Here is a 17,832-nt window from a genome sequence, read left to right on the forward strand (position 1 = left end):
CAGGAGTAGATAGGGTCACAGTAGCATGGAGCAGGAGTAGATAGGGTCACAGTAGTATGATACAGGAGTAGATAGGGTCACAGTAGCATGGAGCAGGAGTAGATAGGGTCACAGTAGTATGATGTAGGAGTAGATAGGGTCACAGTAGCATGGAGCAGGAGTAGATAGGGTCACAATAGTATGATCTAGGAGTAGATAGGGTCACTGTAGCATGGAGCAGGAGTAGATAGGGTCACAGTAGCATGGAGCAGGAGTAGATAGGGTCACAGTAGTATGATGCAGGAGTAGATAGGGTCACAGTAGCATGGAGCAGGAGTAGATAGGGTCACAGTAGCATGGAGCAGGAGTAGATAGGGTGACAGTAGTATGATGCAGGAGTAGATAGGGTCACAGTAGCATGGAGCAGGAGTAGATAGGGTGACAGTAGTATGATGCAGGAGTAGATAGGGTCACTGTAGCATGGAGCAGGAGTAGATAGGGTCACAGTAGTATGATGTAGGAGTAGATAGGGTCACAGTAGTGGGTTTTTAATAAGTGTACGGTTAGTTGGAAGGTGTTTTTCCCCTTTCCCATTGTCCCGTTTTGCATCACAAAGTATAATGGATTTATACGCTAGTCCAGTTGGGGGTGGTATTGCAACATATTGTATGCCAACCGCCGTTAAACCCCACTGAAGAAGAAGAAGAAGAAGAACGACGACTCACTGTTGTGCTGTCAATATGCCCACCTTTGTGTCCGTTTCAAATGCATTACTACAGGTATGTAATAGCACGTTTACACTTTATAATATCGAAAGAACGTGTCATAATATGTTAGGTAACAAACCTGTCAAGGTGTTATGACGTGTTATTTTTGTGTCAAGCCGAATGCGTGAAAAACGTGCTAAAAACACATCTAACGTTAGACTTTGGGTTTGATTGAATTAATATACAGTTCGACAATGTAATTTTCATAAAGATTCAATTCATTTTAGATTTGTGAGTTAGTTTTTATACGTTATTGGTTTTCTGTAAAATGTTCACAAGCTGGTAAAATGGCGTCGCATACTCGGTCAACAGACTAAAGTGCAGGCAGTGCCGAAGCCTCTTCGCTCTGGGAGACGGTAATGTGATGTCTAGAAGGGATCCAGCTTTTGTCAAATTCACTTCATATTTGACTTTTAGTAGCAGTTTAGGATAATTAACATAGCAGGTTAGGATAATTCGGTTTGGGTTAGCTAAAATGTTAGGGTTATCGAAAATGCAAAGAAAATCAACCTTTTGACTGTAATTTGACAAAAGCTGGATCCCTTCTAGCCATGACCCCGAAGTCCCGGGGCCTCGTTGATAAACTGCATACATACAAAATATACCACTAAACACGCGTGAGCCAGTTTTCACTCAAATGTTGGCACTTAGAAAAACTGAACTTGACGTGAGAATGTGGGTTCTCCAACCCTGTTCCTGCAAGGCTACTGTCCTGTAGGTTTTAACTCCAACCCTGTTCCTGCAAGGCTACTGTCCTGTAGGTTTTAACTCCAACCCTGTTCCTGCAAGGCTACTGTCCTGTAGGTTTTAACTCCAACCCTGTTCCTGCAAGGCTACTGTCCTGTAGGTTTTAACTCCAACCCTGTTCCTGCAAGGCTACTGTCCTGTAGGTTTTAACTCCAACCCTGTTCCTGCAAGGCTACTGTCCTGTAGGTTTTAACTCCAACCCTGTTCCTGCAAGGCTACTGTCCTGTAGGTTTTAACTCCAACCCTGTTCCTGCAAGGCTACTGTCCTGTAGGTTTTTGTCTCCAACCCTGTTCCTGCAAGGCTACTGTCCTGTAGCGAAAACAAAAACCTACAGGAGGGTAGCTCTCCAGGAGCAGGGTTGGAGTGAAAACCAACAGGAGGGTAGCTCTCCAGGAACAGGGTTGGAGTGAAAACCTACAGGAGGGTAGCTCTCCAGGAACAGGGTTGGAGTGAAAACCTACAGGAGGGTAGCTCTCCAGGAACAGGGTTGGAGCAAAAAACCTACAGGCGATTTAAGACTGAGACTCTTAGGGCCTCCTGAGTGGTGCAGTGGTCTAAGGCAGTGCTAGTTGTGCCACTAGAGACTCTGGGTTTGAGTCCAGGCTCAGTCGCAGCCGGCCGCAACCGGGAGACTCGTGGGGAGGCGCACAATTTTCCCAGCGTCATCCGGTTTAGGGGAGGGTTTGACCAGCAGGGATGTCCTTGTCCCATCGCGCGCTAGCGACTGCTGTGGCGGGCCGGGAGCAGACTTGCCTTCGCTGTTGGAAAAAGGTTTCTGGGAAATAGGTCAACCAGAGGGCTGGTAAATATATTTAATCTAGGTACGGGATGTCTCCTTCAGTGACGGGAGATCAATGTGTTGTGTGACAGGTGTTAGGTTCTAACATGAACCGAGTACAACTCACGGACGATTAGTAAAGTTCAAACTAAGTGAATTCACCCAAAGGATCGAACAGCTGAACAGACAGACATTGTTCCACCAGTGGTTGTGTGTATGTATGTATGTGTGTGTAACAGTATAAATTTTAAACCGTCCCCTCGCCCATACCCGGGCGCGAACCAGGGACCTTCTGCACACATCAACAGTCACCCTCTCGAAGCATCGTTACCCATCGCTCCACAAAAGCCGCGGCCCTTGCAGAGCAAGGGGAACTACTACTTCAAGGTCTCAGAGCAAGTGACGTCACTGATTGAAACGCTATTTAGCGCCCACGCTAACTAAGCTAGCCGTTTCACATCTGTTACATGTGTATATATATATACACACACACTAGAGGTCGACCGATTATGATTTTTCAATGCCGATACTGGTTATTGGAGGACCAAAAAAGCAGATACCGATTAATCTGCTGTTTAAAAAAAAATATATATATATATATATATAAATAAATAAATGTGTGTGTGTATGTATGTATGTATGTATGTATATATATATATATATATATATATATATATATATATATATATATATATATATATATATATATATATATATATATTTATTTATTTATTTATTTATTTGTAATAATGACAATTGCAACAATACTGAATGAACAATGAACACTTTTATTTTAACTTAATATAATACATCAATAAAATCAATTTAGTCTCAAATAAATAATGAAACATGTTCAATTTGGTTGAAATAATGCAAAAACAAAGTGTTGGAGAAGAAAGTAAAAGTGCAATATGTGCCATGTAAGAAAGCTAACGTTTAAGTTCCTTGCTCAGAACATGAGAACATATGAAAGCTGGTTCCTTTTAACATGAGTCTTCAATATTCCCAGATAAGATGTTTTAGGTTGTAGTTACTATAGGAATTATAGGACTATTTCTCTCTATACCATTTGTATTTCATATACCTTTGACTATTGGATGTTCTAATAGGTAGTTTAGTATTGCCAGCCTAATCTCGGGAGTTGATAGGTTTGATGTCATAAACAGCACAATTACTTGAAGCATTACGAAGAGCTGCTGGCAAACGCAGTAAAGTGCTGTTTGAATGAATGCTTACGAGCCTGCTGCTGCCTACCACCACTCAGTCAGACTGCTCTATCAAATCGTAGACTTCATTATAACATAATAACACACAGAAATATGAGCCTTAGCTCATTAATATGGTAAAATCTGGAAACTTATCATTCCCGAAAACAAAACGTTTAATCTTTCAGTGAAATACGGAACCGTTCCGTATTTTATCTAACGGGTGGCATCCGTAAGTCTAAATATTGCTGTTACATTGCACAACCTTCAATGTTATGTCATAATTACCTAAAATTCTGGCAAATAAGTTTGCAATGAGCCAGGCGGCCCCAACTGTTGCATATACCCTGACTCTGCGTGCAATGAATGCAAGAGAAATTACACAATTTCACCTGGTTAATATTGCCTGCTAACCTGGATTTCTTTTAGCTAAATATGCAGGTTTAAAAATATATACTTCTGTGTATTGATTTTAAGAAAGGCATTGATGTTTATGGTTAGGTAGTCGTCCAACGATTGTGCTTTTTTTTCCGCAAATGTGTTTTTGTTAAATCATCCCCCGTTTGGCGAAGTCGGCTGTCTTTGTTAGGAACAAATAGTCTTCACACAGTTCGCAACGAGCCAGGCTCGTTGCATATACCCTGACTCTGTTGCACGGAACGCAAGAGAAGTGACAATTTTCATAGTTAAAAGAAATTCATGTTAGCAGGCAATATTAACTAAATACGCAGGTTAAAAAATATATAATTGTGTATTGATTTCAAGGAGTTGATGTTTATGGTTAGGTACACATGGGTGAAATGACAGTGCTTTTTTTCGCGACTGCGCTTGTTAAATCACCCATTTGGCGAAGTAGGCTGTGATTCAATGATAAATTAACAGGCACCGTATCGATTATATGCAACGCAGGACAAGCTAGATAAACTAGTAATATCATCAACCATGTGTAGTTAACTGGTGATTATGTGAAGATTTGATTGTTTTTGTTATAAGATACGTTTAATGCTAGCTAGCACCTTACCTTGACTCCTTGCTGCACTCGCATAACAACTGGTCAGCCTGCCACGCAGTCTCCTCGTGGAGTGCAATGTAATCGGCCACGATCGGTGTCAAAAAAAATGCCGATTACCGATTGATATGAAAACTTGAAATCAGCCCTAATGAATCGGCCATTCCGATTAATCGGTCACCCTCTAATACATAGCTCAATTTGGGTGGAGTCTCCTCCTCCTCTCTAAACATGACATCCCTATTTAGGCAGGAAGTGATGTGGGTAATAAACTGTTCCTTCTCTCTTAATGGGACCTGTCCTTACCTCCTTTCCTCACTAAACCACCTCTGTCCACCCTTATCAGTGACTGCAACCATGTGATGGCCTTTCCTTCACTCAGTACATTCCAAACTTAATTGCCTCCACCACATACATTCCTCCTACAGAAAACCATTAACTTCTGGCGTAGAAAACAGACTATGGCTCTTCTACGTCTGCATTGCCTGGTTCCTCTCTAGGTTTCTTCCTAGGTTTTGGCCTTTCTAGGTAGTTTTTCCAAGGCACTGTGCTTCTTCAGCTGCATTGCTTGCTGTTTGTGGGGTTTTAGGCTGGGTTTCTGTACAGCACTTTGTGACATCGGCTGATGTAAGAAGGGCCTTATAAATACATTTGATTGTACTATTTTCCTGAATATCAATCATAGTGCTGCCTAAAACATACTGCAAACTTGTACTAAATGTTTTTTTGTTTGTTGTCATTTTATGCATTTAATTAAATTTCAGAAATGTATTATAGGTTATGTGGGTTAGGTTAAATAGGTTATGTGGGTTAGGTTAAATAGGTTATGTGGGTTAGGTTAAATAGGTTATGTGGGTTAGGTTAAATAGGTTATGTGGGTTAGGTTAAATAGGTTATGTGGGTTAGGTTAAATAGGTTATGTGGGTTAGGTTAAATAGGTTATGTGGGTTAGGTTAAATAGGTTATGTGGGTTAGGTTAAATAGGTTATGTGGGTTAGGTTAAATAGGTTATGTGGGTTAGGTTAAATAGGTTATGTGGGTTAGGTTAAATAGGTTATGTGCAGCTAGTGTGCAGTTGTCTAATGTGAATCAGTGAATGTTTTGTTGTCGAAGCTTAGCTACCTGATCTATTGAAATGAGATGATTTGAACGAGAACAAATATATTTTTAGAGAATAAAGGAAAGTGCCAGAACTGTCAAGAAAATAACTTTTGTGTCCGTTTGTCTTTATTACTACAGACCTTAATCTGAGGCCAGTAACATCAACAGTAAGGATGAACCCAACCTGCCTCTCTCCTTCCACACTGAGTCCAAACCTACAGTCACTGGGTCCTGATTGTGACAGTGGAGCCCAGTTTGCTCTGCAGGATCCAGAGATGGCATCAGTGAAGCTGGAAGACTGCAGTCAAACACTGGAACTGAATGTCAACATTAAAGATGAAGAAGAGGAAGAGGAGATTGGTAGATCTGTTAGTCATGGTAAGAGCAGGTTCTATCTACAGCATTTTATATTGAAAGTAAAGTGTTTCTTGCTTCAATAGAACGATCAGGGGTGTGCAACTATAGTTTGATTTCCTTCAACAGAAAACACATTAGGCAGAAAATAGCTTCATTTTCATCCGATGACAACAGAACTGCAACACTCATTGGCTAGCAGCCACACAAGTAAATGAGCTTACAATGAAAAAGCAAGGTATATTTTGTTGTTGCTAAAACGATGCATGGTCATCATATTTCTAATGTTTATCATAGAAAGAATGTAGCCAGCTACATTTCCTGATCTAATGTGTTGCTTGAAGTGAATCTGGCATTTTACTGGAGAAAAGTAGTCTGGCTACACCAAGAAAAGTACCAGAGTAGCTCCCCATCAGTCAGAGTGCTGTCTGCTGATAGAATGATGGAGAACAGTAGCTCCCCATCAGTCAGAGTGCTGTCTGCTGATAGAATGATGGAGAACAGTAGCTCCACATCAGTCAGAGTGCTGTCTGCTGATAGAATGATGGAGAACAGTAGCTCCCCATCAGTCAGAGTGCTGTCTGCTGATAGAATGATGGAGAACAGTAGCTCCCCATCAGTCAGAGTGCTGCCTGCTGATAGAATGATGGAGAACAGTAGCTCCACATCAGTCAGAGCGCTGTCTGCTGATAGAATGATGGAGAACAGTAGCTCCACATCAGTCAGAGTGCTGCCTGCTGATAGAATGATGGAGAACAGCAGCTCCCCATCAGTCAGAATGGTGTAACTGTAGAACATGATGTCATATCTGATGCTGAGCAGAAATTACAATACGCATCTTTAGATCTGCCTTTACAAAACACAGAAAATACATTTGTTCAGTGTTTTTATTTATTTTTTCCTGTGTGACAATTGCAGAATTCTGCGTTAACGTGACCCCTGCTATAAGAGCAGGTTTTTATCTAAGTTTGTGTTGATCGTTCCAACTTCCCACTGTGTATGAAAAGTTGCAGTAGAACTGTTTCATGATGAACTGTTTCAATGAGAAGGTAGATGTTATTTCATGCTACTGACACTTGCATGGTTTGACACCAGTATTGCCAGCATTTGTTTTATTCACTGGGCTGTCTGGAGTGTTCAGAGATTAGACTGAAGAAGTGAAGTAGACAAACTGCCAGTGTTTTAAGGTTCTATGAAATGAGTCTGTGTAGTTACTAACCCTTGTGATAGTGAGTGGAGGATGATATGAAATGAGTCTGTGTAGTTACTAACCCTTGTGATAGTGAGTGGATGATATGATATGAGTCTGTGTAGTTACTAACCCTTGTGATAGTGAGTGGAGGATGATATGAAATGAGTCTGTGTAGTTACTAACCCTTGTGATAGTGCGTGGATGATATGATATGAGTCTGTGTAGTTACTAACCCTTGTGATAGTGAGTGGAGGATGATGGGAAATGAGTCTGTGTAGTTACTAACCCTTGTGATAGTGAGTGGATGATGACACAGTGCCTTGCGAAAGTATTCGGCCCCCTTGAACTTTGCGACCTTTTGCCACATTTCAGGCTTCAAACATAAAGATATAAAACTGTATTTTTTTGTGAAGAATCAACAACAAGTGGGACACAATCATGAAGTGGAACGACATTTATTGGATATTTCAAACTTTTTTAACAAATCAAAAACTGAAAGATTGGGCGTGCAAAATTATTATTAATAGAAGGGGAGGGGTTAAAAGGCCCCTCCCTCCTTACATTTATAAGGTTTTATACTACGGATTAACAATATATATTCATTGTAGAGGTTTAGTATTGTTCTACAGTTATATTTTAGTTCTCTCTCTCTCTCTCTCTCTTTCTGCCTCATGATAAAGAGGCCCCTGTGTTGTAAAGCTTTTGACTGGTAGTCGCCCGGTACAGGCAGAAGAGGATATGATGTCATGTGTTTATCACACCAACTGACTGGTTCTTCTGTTGTTGTTCACACAGGGGACCATGTTGAGACATTCTCCACATCCAGAGAGCAACAGCAGGAAGATCACAGACCTAAGAGGTCTCACCACTGCCCACATTGTGAGGAGGTTTTCCCATATCTATCAGGACTAAAAATACACCTACAAATACACACAGGAGAGAATCCGTATTCCCCCTCTGACTATGGGAAGAGATTCACAACATCACATTCTCTGACAGTTCACCAGAGTGTGCACTCTGGAGAGAAGCCTTTCTCCTGCTCTGACTGTGGGAAGAGTTTCTCTCGACTGAGCCATTTAAAAAGACACCAAAGTATACATAAAGGAGAGAAGCCTTACTCCTGCTCTGACTGTGGGGAGAGTTTCGCTCAACTGGGGACTTTAAAAAAACACCAACGTATTCACACAGGCGAGAAGCCTTACTTCTGCTCTGACTGTGGGAAGAATTTCTCCCGATTGGATACCTTAAAAACACATGAACGTATACATACAGGAGAGAAGCTTTACTCCTGCTCTCATTGTGGCAAATGCTTCACAACATCAACTGAGCTAAAAGTTCATCAGAGAACACACACAGGAGAGAAGCCTTACTCCTGCTCTGACTGTGGGGTGAGTTTCTCTCGACTGGGCCACTTAAAAACTCATGAAAGTATACATACAGGAGAGAAGCCTTACTACTGCTCTGACTGTGTGAAATTCTTCACAACATCAACTGAGCTAAAAGTTCATCAGAGAACACACACAGGAGAGAAGCCCTACTCCTGCTCTGACTGCGGGGCGAGTTTCTCGCAACTGGGCAACTTAAAAACACATGAACGAATACATACAGGAGAGAAGCCTTATTACTGCTCTGACTGTAGAAAATGTTTTAAAACATCAACTGGGCTAAAAGTTCATCAGAGAACACACACAGGAGAGAAGCCTTACACCTGCTCTCACTGTGGTGTGAGTTTCTCTCGATTGGGACACTTAAAAACACATGAACGTATACATACAAGAGAGAAGCCTTAAACATGCTCTTGACTGTGGGGCGAGTTTCTCTCGACTGGGCAACTTAAAACCCCATAAAAGTATACACACAGGAGAGAAGCCTTATTACTAGAGCTGTGGCGGCCATGACGTTGTGTCAGCCGGTGATTGTCATATAAATAATTACCGGTCTCATGGTAATTGACCGGTAATTAACCTAAACATGTTTAGCATGTCTTGGTTTCCATGCATAGCCTACAAGCCACTGATGTGGACCTTTTGAAACATCTACATTGTAAAAAGTCTAATAAATCCATGTAATATAGCCTACACCTTCACAATAAATCCATGTAATATAGCCTACACCTTCACAATAAATCCATGTAATATAGCCTACACCTTCACAATAAATCCATGTAATATAGCCTACACCTTCACAATAAATCCATGTAATATAGCCTACACCTTCACAATAAATCCATTATTTATTTCATACAGGTCTAAAAGAGACATGATATGAAGAAAATGTAGTCTATTTCAGAAGAACAGAATAGCATACTGTGAGTTGTCCTTACAGTATGTTAGGTCCTGATCTGGCTTGGCCATATGGCTGTGGGCAACACTAGTTCATTTAGCACACAATTGAGCATAGCTGAAATTTAAAAAAAAATATTCCCCAAAGAATTTCAGAGGAAGTGTGCACTATTCTGTGTTAACAGGTCCTCCCATATGCTTACTTTAGATTTATTTTTTGCACCTTTAGTTGGGATCTGAACGTATGTTTTAGATGTTGAATACATTCTAAGGCTGCATGGTGCAACTCTATAATGATGATGAAAAGGCTGCTCTGTTTCTTTAGGCAGGCTGCACACACTTCATCAGTCTCTCATTCACAATCTGACAAGCACTTGATCACGTTCTCAACCGTCAAGACTGTTCATCATTTCATCTCGTCTTTACATACAGCCTATTAATATATAACGTGTAGAATTATTTTTCAATTAAACCGTCATCCGTAGCATCCAGTCGATTAGCGAATGAAGGTTACGACGCGTCCATAAGGTTAGAGGAAGCTAAAAGTGAATTGAAATAAATTGACAAAATTGTACAGCCTAATTAGCTTACTCCTGTCTATGCAGAAAGAAAGACAATCCTTCCAAATAGGCTACTGAAGTATGATTTGTCCTCAGAGGATCATTAACCTTCTTTAAAATATAAAGACATTGTATATAAATTGCATTGTATTTAAATTGCATTGTCTACAGTCGGAAGGAAAGGCAGGAAAGTGCTCAATTTGGGCAGATTATCGATGAGTTGAGACTGTCTGGTAAGTAGAGAGGCCAAGCCAGACATTTCACAATATTTTCAAAAGACAATCGCGGGGAAAATGTACACTACATGATCAAAAGTATGTGGACATGTGCTCATTGAGCATCTCATTCCAAAATCATGGACATTAATATGGAGTTGGTCGCCCCTTTGCTGCTATAACAGCCTCCACTCTTCTGGGAAGGCTTTCCACTAGATGTTGGAACATTGCTGCTATAACAGCCTCCACTCTTCTGGGAAGGCTTTCCACTAGATGTTGGGACATTGCTGTTATAACAGCCTCCACCTCTTCTGGGAAGGCTTTCCACTAGATGTGGGGACATTGCTGCTATAACAGCCTCCACTCTTCTGGGAAGGCTTTCCACTAGATGTGGGGACATTGCTGCTATAACAGCCTCCACTCTTCTGGGAAGTCTTTCCACTAGATGTTGGAACATTGCTGTGGGGGGACTTGCTTCCATTCAGCCACAAGAGCATTAGGGAGGTCAGGCATTGATGTTAGGTGGTTAAGCCTGGTTCGCAGTCTGCGTTCCAATTCATCCCAACGGTGTTCGATGGGGTTGAGTTCAGGGCTCTGTGACGATCAGTCAAGTTCTTCCACACCGGATCTCGACAAACCATTTCTGTATGGACCTCGTTTGTGCACGGGGGACATTGTCATGTTGAAACAGGAAAGGGCCTCCCCAAACTGTGGCCCCAAAGTTGGAAACACAGAATCGTCTAGAATGTCATTGTCTGCTGCAGCATTAAGATTTCCCTTCACTGGAACTAAGGGGCCCAAACCATGAAAAACAGCCCCAGAACATTATTCCTCCTCCACCACACTTGTCAGTTGGCCCTATGCATTCCGGCAGGTAGCGTTCTCCTGGCATCTACCAAACCCTGATTTGTCCGTCGGACTGCCAGATGGTTAGGCCTGATTCATCACTCCAGAGAACACGGTGTCCAATGGCGGCGAGCTTTACACCACACCAGCTCACGCTTAGCACTGCGCATGGTGATCTTTGGCTTGTGTGCGGCTGCTCGGTCATGGAAAGCCATTTCATGAAGCTCCCGACAAACAGTTATTGTGTTGAAGTTGCATCCAGAGACAGTTTGGAAGTCGGCGGTGAGTGTTGCACGCTTCAGCACTCGGTGGTCCTGTTCTGTGAGCTTGTGTGGCCTACCACTTCGCTGTACCTGTTATAGCCCAGGCCGTACCTTTACATAAGTCTACAAACGTAATAATGCATAGAATGCTTTAATACGAAGGTGCATTTTTATGGTGAAAATCGGCTTCCTCAAAGTTGGAAGTCACCTATGTATGTCTGATAGGCTACACCGGTTAGGAAATAGGATTCATGTCTTAGAGACAGCTGGGATCCTCTTTAATATAGTGGCCAGTCAACTCAATGACTGGGCTTTAAAGAACATGTTTTCACTAGGCTCTGTAGGCTCAATGACTGGGCTTATAAGAACACGTTTTCACTAGGCTCTGTAGGCTCAATGACTGGGCTTATAAGAACATGTTTTCACTAGGCTCAATGACTGGGCTTTAAAGAACATGTTTTCACTAGGCTTTGTAGGCTCAATGACTGGGCTTATAAGAACATGTTTTCACTAGGCTCTGTAGGCTCAATGACTTGGCTTTAAAGAACACGTTTTCACTAGGCTCTGTAGGCTCAATGACTGGGCTTATAAGAACATGTTTTCACTAGGCTCTGTAGGCTCAATGACTGGGCTTATAAGAACATGTTTTCACTAGGCTCTGTAGGCTCAATGACTTGGCTTTAAAGAACATGTTTTCACTAGGCTTTGTAGGCTCAATGACTGGCTTATAAGAACATGTTTTCACTAGGCTCAATGACTGGGCTTATAAGAACATGTTTTCACTAGGCTCTGTAGGCTCAATGACTGGGCTTATAAGAACACGTTTTCACTAGGCTCTGTGCTCTCTAACCGTGTTCCAGGGGTCCTAGTCTATAGGCTCTGTGCTCTCTAAACGTGTTCCAGGGGTCCTAGTCTATAGGCTACGTTTGGCGTTATTAGGACATTTTTAGTTATGATATAAACCTTATTAAAACATATAGGGAGGGCTATGAGTTATGCTACATGATGCGTGTGATATAAACCTTATTAAAACATATAGGGAGGGCTATGAGCTATGCTACATGATGCGTGTGATATAAACCTTATTAAAACATATAGGGCTATGAGCTATGCTACATGATGCGTGCGACCATCATTTGGAGAAAAAAAAGCATGTGCTGATTCTGGCTTTAGACTGTATACTCTGGGCACCATTCACAAGTGATAACACATTGTTCACAAGTGACAATATTGTCAAACCAATAGACATTTTCTGAAGTCAATCTTGTCTTTTACATATACTAAATAACGTTTGAATGATATGTCGTGTTTTTCCCGCAGTTCATTTTCATGCCAGCCGTGTAGGCTACTCCTGTTGTAAAGCCAAGCAATGTACTTCATATTAGGAACGTTGATAAATAAACAAAGTGCATATTGGGAAGTATTCAGACCCCTTCCTGCCTCCACTTCCTGTTACATTACAGACTTGTTCTAAAATGGATTCAATTGTTTGTTTTTTTACTCATCAGTCTACACACAATACCCCATAATGACATCACAATACCCCATAATGACAAAGCAAAAACAACATTTTTCCAATTTATTATTATTAAATTGTGTTGACTTGATAGCTACCTACACAAATAGCTAGCTAGAACAAAGTGTTAAGATAAATTCATTAAAAAGATTAAAAGCAATACAAATAAGTTCTCCAGAGTTATTTACAGAACTCCACCATTCAGGCCTTTATGGTAGAGTGGCCGAAGGAATCCACTCCTCAGTAAAAGGCACATAACAGCCTGCTTGAAGTTTGCCAAAAGGCACCTGAAGGACTCTCAGACCATTTAGAAACACAATTATCTGGTCTGATGAAACCAAGATTGAGCTCTTTGGCCTGAATGCCAAGTGTCACGTCTGCAGCAAACCTGGAATCATCCCTACGGTGAAGCATGGTGGTGGCAGCAGCATGCTGTGGGGATGTTTTTCAGTGGCAGGGACTGGGAAATCAGGATCTCAGGATCTAGGGAAAGATGAATGGGTAGCAAAGAACATTGAGATACTTGATAAAAACCTGCTCCAGAGCGCTCAGGACCTCAGACTGGGGCGAAGGTTCAACTTCCAACATGACAACGACCCTAAACACACAGCCAAGACAATGCAGTAGTGGCTTCGGGACAAGTCTCTGAATGTCCTTGAGTGGCCCAGCCAAAGCCCGGACCCGATTGAGCATCTCTGGAGAGACCTGGAAAAAAAGCTTTGCAGCGATGCTCCCCATCCAACCTGACAAAACTTGAGCGCATCTGCAGAGAAGAATGGGAGAAACTCCTCAAATACAGATGTGCCAAGCTTGTAGCGTCAAACCCAAGAAGACACGAGGCTGTAATCGCTGCCAAAAGGTGCTCCAAAAAAGTACAGAGTAAAGGGTCTGAATACTTATGTAAATGTGATGTTTTTGTCTTGTCATTATGGGGTATTGTGATGTCATTATGGGGTATTGTGATGTCATTATGGGGTATTGTGATGTCATTATGGGGTATTGTGTGGAGATTGGTGAGGGGGGAAACGTAACAAAATGTAGAAAACGTCAAGGAGTCTGAATACTTTACTAGTGCACTATATATGGTATTTTGTATTGTATAACATGGTTGGGATACGACTGATGTGTTGTTGTCTCGCCTGGCCATCTTAAGATGAATCCACAAGCTGTGGGTAGCTCTCGATGGGAGTGTCTGCTCAATCAGGGTTTTATACACTTGGTCCTGGGTGGACAATTTGTTTTACTACTAACACAGGCTCTGAAACGACTTCATGTGTTTTAAAACTAGATTTATTATGTTAGCCATGGACGATTCATGTTTTTGGATAACTTCAATGAACTTAATTGATCTGCTAATAAAAAATGCACCTTTTTTTTTTGGTGGGGGGTTTATCTATTTATCTTTACAGAAAATACAATGTTTTTGTTTTAATTCATGGCATTCAAAATAATGTTTATTTATCTAGTCAAAACCGGTCACTAGATCTCTACACATCACCATTGGAAGAGGCCCATTTATCTAGGCACCAGTATTGTCTACAATCTGTACAAATATATGTTTATCAGTATAAAGGATTTACATAGGTTTCTTATTAAATAACAGTTCAATAAATGTATTTGTCATGTTTTTAATATGGTGCTACAGTCCAGGGACAGCATGACATTCACCATCCAATAATGACCCAGTTACTATTGGGGGAATGGAACCAGAGGGGAAGCTTGTGTTACCTTTCTCACACCACTACAGTATTCATTTCAACAGACCTTTTCCATGACCCATTGTTAGAGATCAACAGTACCAGTCAACAGTTTGGACACACCTACTCATTCAAAGGGTTTTTCTTTATTTTTACTATTTTCTACATTGTAGAATAATAGTGAAGACATCAACACTATGAAATAACACATATGGAATCATGTAGTAACCAAACAAGTGTTAAATCAAAATAAAATGATTTAGGGAATAGGGAGCTGTTTGGAACTCAGCCCAAGAGAATTAGCATTGGCTGTCTCACTAAAACATGCTGCATTGTGGTATAGTTGGAATGATTCCACATGAAACCAGGGTAAAGTTCATAATGCTGTTGGAATGATTCCACCTTAAACCAGGGTAAAGTTCATAATGCCTTGGAATGATTCCACATGAAACCAGGGTAAAGTTCATAATGCCTTGGAGTGATTCCACATGAAACCAGGGTAAAGCTCATACTGCTGTTGGAGTGATTCCACCTTAAACCAGGGTAAAGCTCATAATGCTGTTGGAGTGATTCCACATGAAACCAGGGTAAAGCTCATACTGGTCTAATGCCATTTATATGTTTACATACCCTACATTACTCATCTCATATGTATATACTGTACTCAATACCATCTACTGCATCTAGCCTATGCCGTTCTGTACCATCACTCATTCATATATCTTTATGTACATATTCTTATTCATTCCTTTACACTTGTGTGTATAAGGTAGTTGTTGTGAAACTGTTAGGTTAGATTACTGCATTAGTCGGAACTAGAAGCACAAGCATTTCGCTACACTCGCATTAACATCTGCTAACCATGTGTATGTGACAAATAACATTTGATTTGATTTTAATGCCTTGGAGTGATTCCACATGAAACCAGGGTAAAGTTCATAATGCCTTGGAGTGATTCCACATGAAACCAGGGTAAAGTTCATAATGCCTTGGAGTGATTCCACATGAAACCAGGGTAAAGTTCATAATGCCTTGGAGTGATTCCACATGAAACCAGGGTAAAGTTCATAATGCCTTGGAGTGATTCCACATGAAACCAGGGTAAAGTTCATAATGCCTTGGAGTGATTCCACATGAAACCAGGGTAAAGTTCATAATGCCTTGGAGTGATTCCACATGAAACCAGGGTAAAGTTCATAGTGCCTTTGAGTGATTCCACATGAAACCAGGGTAAAGTTCATAATGCCTTGGAGTGATTCCACTTGAAACCAGGGTAAAGTTCATAATGCCTTGGAGTGATTCCACATGAAACCAGGGTAAAGTTCATAATGCCTTGGAGTGATTCCACATGAAACCAGGGTAAAGTTCATAATGCCTTGGAGTGATTCCACATGAAACCAGGGTAAAGTTCATAATGGCCTTGGAGTGATTCCACCTTAAATCAGGGTAAAGCTCATACTGCTGTTGGAGTGATTCCACCTTAAACCAGAGTAAAGTTCATAATGCTGTTGGAGTGATTCCACCTGTATTTATTTATGCATTTGTTCCTTTATTTAACAAGGCAAGTCAGTTAAGAACACATTCTTACTTACAATGACGGCCTACCAAAAGGCTAAAAGGCCTCCTGCAGGAACGGGGGCTGTGATTAAAGATATATTTAATAAAAATATAGAACAAAACACACATCACGACAAGAGAGACAACACAACACTATATAAAGAGAGACCTGAGACAACAACACAGCATGGCAGCAACACAACATGGTAGCAACACAACATGGTAGCAGCACGACATGGTAGCAACACAGCATGGTAGCAGCACAAAACAGGGTACAAACATTATTGGGCACAGACAACAGCACAAAGGGCAAGAACGTAGAGACAACAATACATCACACAAAGCAGCCACAACTGTCAGTTAGTGTGTCCATGACGGAGTCTTTGAAGGAAGAGATGGAGATAAAACTGTCCAGTTTGAGTGTTTGTTGCAGCTCGTTCCAGTCGCTTGTTGCAGCGAACTGAAAAGAGGAGCGACTCAGGGATGTGTGTGCTTTGGGGACCTTTAACAGAATGTGACTGGCAGAACGGGTGTTGTATGTGGAGGATGAGGAACATTGGTGGCAAATCTGATGGCCAATCTATAAAGTACGTCTTCATAATCTAGCATGGGCAGGATGGTCATATGAATCAGGGTTAGTTTGGCAGCTGGGGTGAAAGAGGAGCGATGACAATAGAGGAAACCAGGTCTAGATTTAACTTTAGCCTGCAGCTTTGATATGTGCTGAGAGAACGACAATGTACCGTCTAGCCACACTCCCAAGTACTTGTATAAGGTGACTACCTCAAGCTCTAAACCCTCAGAGGTAGTAATCACACCTGTAGGGAGAGGAGCATTATCTTACCAATGAAACCAGGACAAAAATTAAACACCATGACTTTGGGGATTTTCACTCAATTTAATGGGGGATGGATTTCACAGGAGGTTGGTGGCACTTTAATTGGGGAGGACAGGCTCGTGGTATTGACTGGAGAGGAACTTTATCTGGGGAGGACAGGCTCGTGGTGTTGACTGGAGAGGAACTTTATCTGGGGAGGACAGGCTCGTGGTGTTGACTGGAGCGGAATCCACGGAATGGTATCAAATACATCAAACACATGGTTTCCATGGTTTCCAGGTGTTTGATGCCATTCCATTCGCTCCGTTCCAGACATTATTATGAGCCGTCCTCCCCTCAGCAGCCTCCACTGGTAGGATTGTTGACATATTATTGACATTTGTATCTAAAAAGCATAATTGATAAATAATTGAAAGAAGTCTGTATATTTAGGACATTTCAGCCTTACCCAGGCTCCTCCTCTTGAGACCATATTTCATCTGTAGGTGCTACAAAGTTAAACTTGGTGTCGAACGAAGCTTTTACCCCTCTGTAATACGAGTAGAGACCCTTTTTGTTATACTTTTTCCCTTTTAAATTGTTCTGTGTGTTATTTTATTTTGTTGGTTGACAGTAAGTCCCTTTGACATGTATCCAATGGCAGCGCCACCTAGTGGTGGAAAAAAATGTAATCTAAAATGTAATCTAAGTAACTATTAACCAGTTAAATGTAACTAAATGTAATAGAAAATGTAATCTAAGTAACTATTAACCAGTTACCATTCCTTTGAACTTTACCCTGGTTTGAGCAACTGAAAGCTCTACAGGAGCTGGCAGAGGAATGCAGTTCACTGTCATTACACAATAGATAGGTAGGTTCTCATGGGCACTACACATCAATACACAGACCATTCCGTTTATCATGCATCTCTATCTCGCCACGGCA

At 41.3% G+C, this 17,832-nt stretch overlaps 1 protein-coding gene across 1 annotated transcript; it reads left to right on the forward strand.

Moving 5' to 3' along the window:
* Nucleotides 1-681: 681 nt before the first annotated feature.
* LOC139412717 (zinc finger protein 135-like) lies at nt 682-12,716 on the forward strand. Its single transcript, XM_071159380.1, has 3 exons — nt 682-758; nt 5,726-5,965; nt 7,929-12,716. Exons 2-3 carry the CDS (start codon nt 5,761-5,763, stop codon nt 8,921-8,923), a joined length of 1,200 nt encoding a protein of 399 aa, XP_071015481.1. The 5' UTR covers nt 682-758; nt 5,726-5,760; the 3' UTR covers nt 8,924-12,716.
* The last annotated feature ends 5,116 nt before the right edge of the window (nt 12,717-17,832 follow it).

This window comes from Oncorhynchus clarkii, chromosome 7, assembly GCF_045791955.1.
Source record: "Oncorhynchus clarkii lewisi isolate Uvic-CL-2024 chromosome 7, UVic_Ocla_1.0, whole genome shotgun sequence".
NCBI classification, from domain to species: domain Eukaryota; kingdom Metazoa; phylum Chordata; class Actinopteri; order Salmoniformes; family Salmonidae; genus Oncorhynchus; species Oncorhynchus clarkii.